The sequence below is a fragment of the Montipora foliosa genome, chromosome 8, assembly GCF_036669935.1.
Source record: "Montipora foliosa isolate CH-2021 chromosome 8, ASM3666993v2, whole genome shotgun sequence".
Taxonomy (NCBI): Eukaryota; Metazoa; Cnidaria; class Anthozoa; order Scleractinia; family Acroporidae; genus Montipora; species Montipora foliosa.
This window is the reverse complement of record NC_090876.1, coordinates 1061521-1064020: the sequence shown is the minus strand read 5'-3', so window position 1 is coordinate 1064020 and position 2500 is coordinate 1061521. Positions and strand designations below refer to the sequence as shown.

The window sequence follows — 2500 nt, the reverse complement described above, 5'->3', positions numbered from 1 at the left end:
CCATATAAACTCCTATCGATCAAGCTCGACATATAGCTCGATATTACCCGGCGACGCTAAAATATGGATTTTATTTTCAAATGTTAAAAACAATATTGAGTAAGTAAAATAGTCTTATTTAACTTTCATGCTGTTATTTTCCATTTTAGGATTTTGGAACACACAGTGCGCATTTAACTAACTCAATGCAAAGGAAATCTAGATATTGATTATTATTTTCCAGAATCCCGCTGTGACGGCAGTAGCTATGTTGCTTGTGCTTTCACGTTCAAACTTTTTTCCACGTCAACAGAAAGCGTTCAAATGCGAGGCAAACCACGATGATACAAAACAAGTCTTTCTTTTTATGCTCTCAGTTTATTTGAAAGTGTGCAAATGAAATGAAAAACAAATCCCATATTTTATGTCCTTTATAGTTTAGATTATTGTACGCGTTATTATTTCTTAAGCATTTTAAAATCCGAAAACCCTTTTTTTAATCAAGATACAAATGAGCAAAACACCAGTGAAATTACGAATTTTTTTCCATCCGCTCCAGGTTGGCATGGCAAAAATCCTGAAGATCGGTAGCCAAGATTACATTTGCGAGTAAAAAGCATTCCAGATGTCTCAGATATAGATTGCGTAAATATCGACGCAGGCTCTTCCCCCATTGCCTCCCTCGCTAACATTCATCAAATCTTCGCCATACCACGGGCGGAGCTCTTGGCCTGACTGGACCGAATAAGGGTTAAAAAACGACAACTCAAGCTCCGGAGAGACCGAGGTGTATCCGGGAACTTTGGACCATTTAGAACCTTGAGCAACAATGAACTGGCTTTGCGGCAAAAGAACATGATTGGTCGCAGTTGTTATGACAACCGCGATCTTGTCACCGGAGTAGTAGTCACCACAGCCCCAGTAGGACCAGTAGGAAACGTGGCGACTGTCGCACGTCACGTAACCGTACAAGTGAACCAATTTTACTGCAGAGAGCTTTCCACCAGAGACGTAGTGGACGGAAAATCTGCCAAACTCTTGATTCTTCGCACCAAAACAAACTGGAGCGAAATTCATCTTTCGCCACCGATCTGTAAATAGCAACAGAGAATACGTGTCGTATTAGTGAGGCTTTCGATTCGTGGATCTACACAGTGGCGCGGTCTGCGTGAGCATACTCACAGCCAATCTTATAGCCTGCCAACTTTTTTTCTTATTATGGTGCAATTGCTTTATAAATTTTTCGCTTAAAAAAATACAAACCCGAGTTGTGTTTCCCAATAGTTCTACTGGTGATAAGCGATGATTCTTGGAAAGCGTTTGAGAGTTCCGAGCTTCTCTTCTCAAGCAATCGTGGGTTCCGACCAGGCCCTTCACTCCTGTCAACTTCGGCTGGAATTTTTACAGCCAGCAAACCAAGGATAAACACGAAAACGCAAACTACAAAGGAGTTCATAATGTCAGGACTGATTTGTTAGTGTTGGCTTCTTAACATATGTACTGGGCTGAGTAACTCGAGTATGGGGTTTCGCCTTCTGCGCTATAATTTTAAGCCTCTCTAAGATCGTGTTGAAACAAGATTTTGTTTATCTTTTCTTTAGATTTGCAGTCTATTTTCAGCGATTGTATAAAGCACACTGCATTTTATATGCAAACAGAGTGTTTACCTTACAAAAAACACTGACAAACTCTCGTTCTGACTTCACATACCGCGAGAACGAAGCCAGAACTCGACTAACTATATTATTCATCTACTAACAAATACTACTTGTAATTATATAAAGCAGGCAGGGCAATCAGAACAATCGTCTCGGCTTCATGCAACATTTTAGTCGCGCGAAACTCACAGTGCAGCTGACAGTGGACTGTTCTGGCTCGCCTTTAGTTTTTTAACAAGCGTTAAAGCTGTCCGTTATTAACCGGGCCTTGGGACGCTAATTAATTTGGGTTTTAGAACTCGGAAAAAACCTTCTCCTTTTTCCCAATTCTTCTCTCTCTGGTCATACAAGCAAAACATGTTTAAAATATTGAAAGATGGGGGATTTGAAATCATGTTTTTAGTATACAAAATTTACAAATGCAAATGTTAAGATCGGAAACGCTGATCACAATGATCGGTGTTCATTTTTCAAAAATCAATATTTGTCTTTCAGAGTCGATAACAACTTGCTAACTGAATTATGAAACATAAAGCGCTAAATGCATGCTGTGATGATTCTTTGCAAAAAACAATCTGCTTTTATCAATACATCACTGAAGAAACAAAAATGAATTTCCCAGGCTAACAAGTGAAATCCCAACTTTTCGAACCCTGACGGGTTGCGGAATTCCCGATTATTCAAGCAAGCTTTCGCTTCCTTGGCAAAAGTGTTAAGAGAAATTTACTCTTGTTTTTCCCGACCTCGCACGTTTTTCAGTTGGACCAATTGATATTTCAGTTCACATATAGGTGGTTCGAAAGTAAATTCTTGATGAGACGGTTGATAACAAAAACATTCATTTTCATTTATTTATTTGCCAT

At 39.3% G+C, this 2500-nt stretch overlaps 1 protein-coding gene across 1 annotated transcript; it reads right to left on the bottom strand.

The window, feature by feature from the left end:
- Positions 1-609: 609 nt before the first annotated feature.
- On the bottom strand, positions 610-1473 carry LOC138012442 (uncharacterized). Its single transcript, XM_068859214.1, has 2 exons — positions 1243-1473; positions 610-1070 (listed from the first exon to the last, which is right to left on the bottom strand). The coding sequence occupies exons 1-2, from the start codon at positions 1433-1435 to the stop codon at positions 610-612; spliced, it is 654 nt and encodes a 217-aa protein (XP_068715315.1). The 5' UTR covers positions 1436-1473.
- Positions 1474-2500: the final 1027 nt, after the last annotated feature.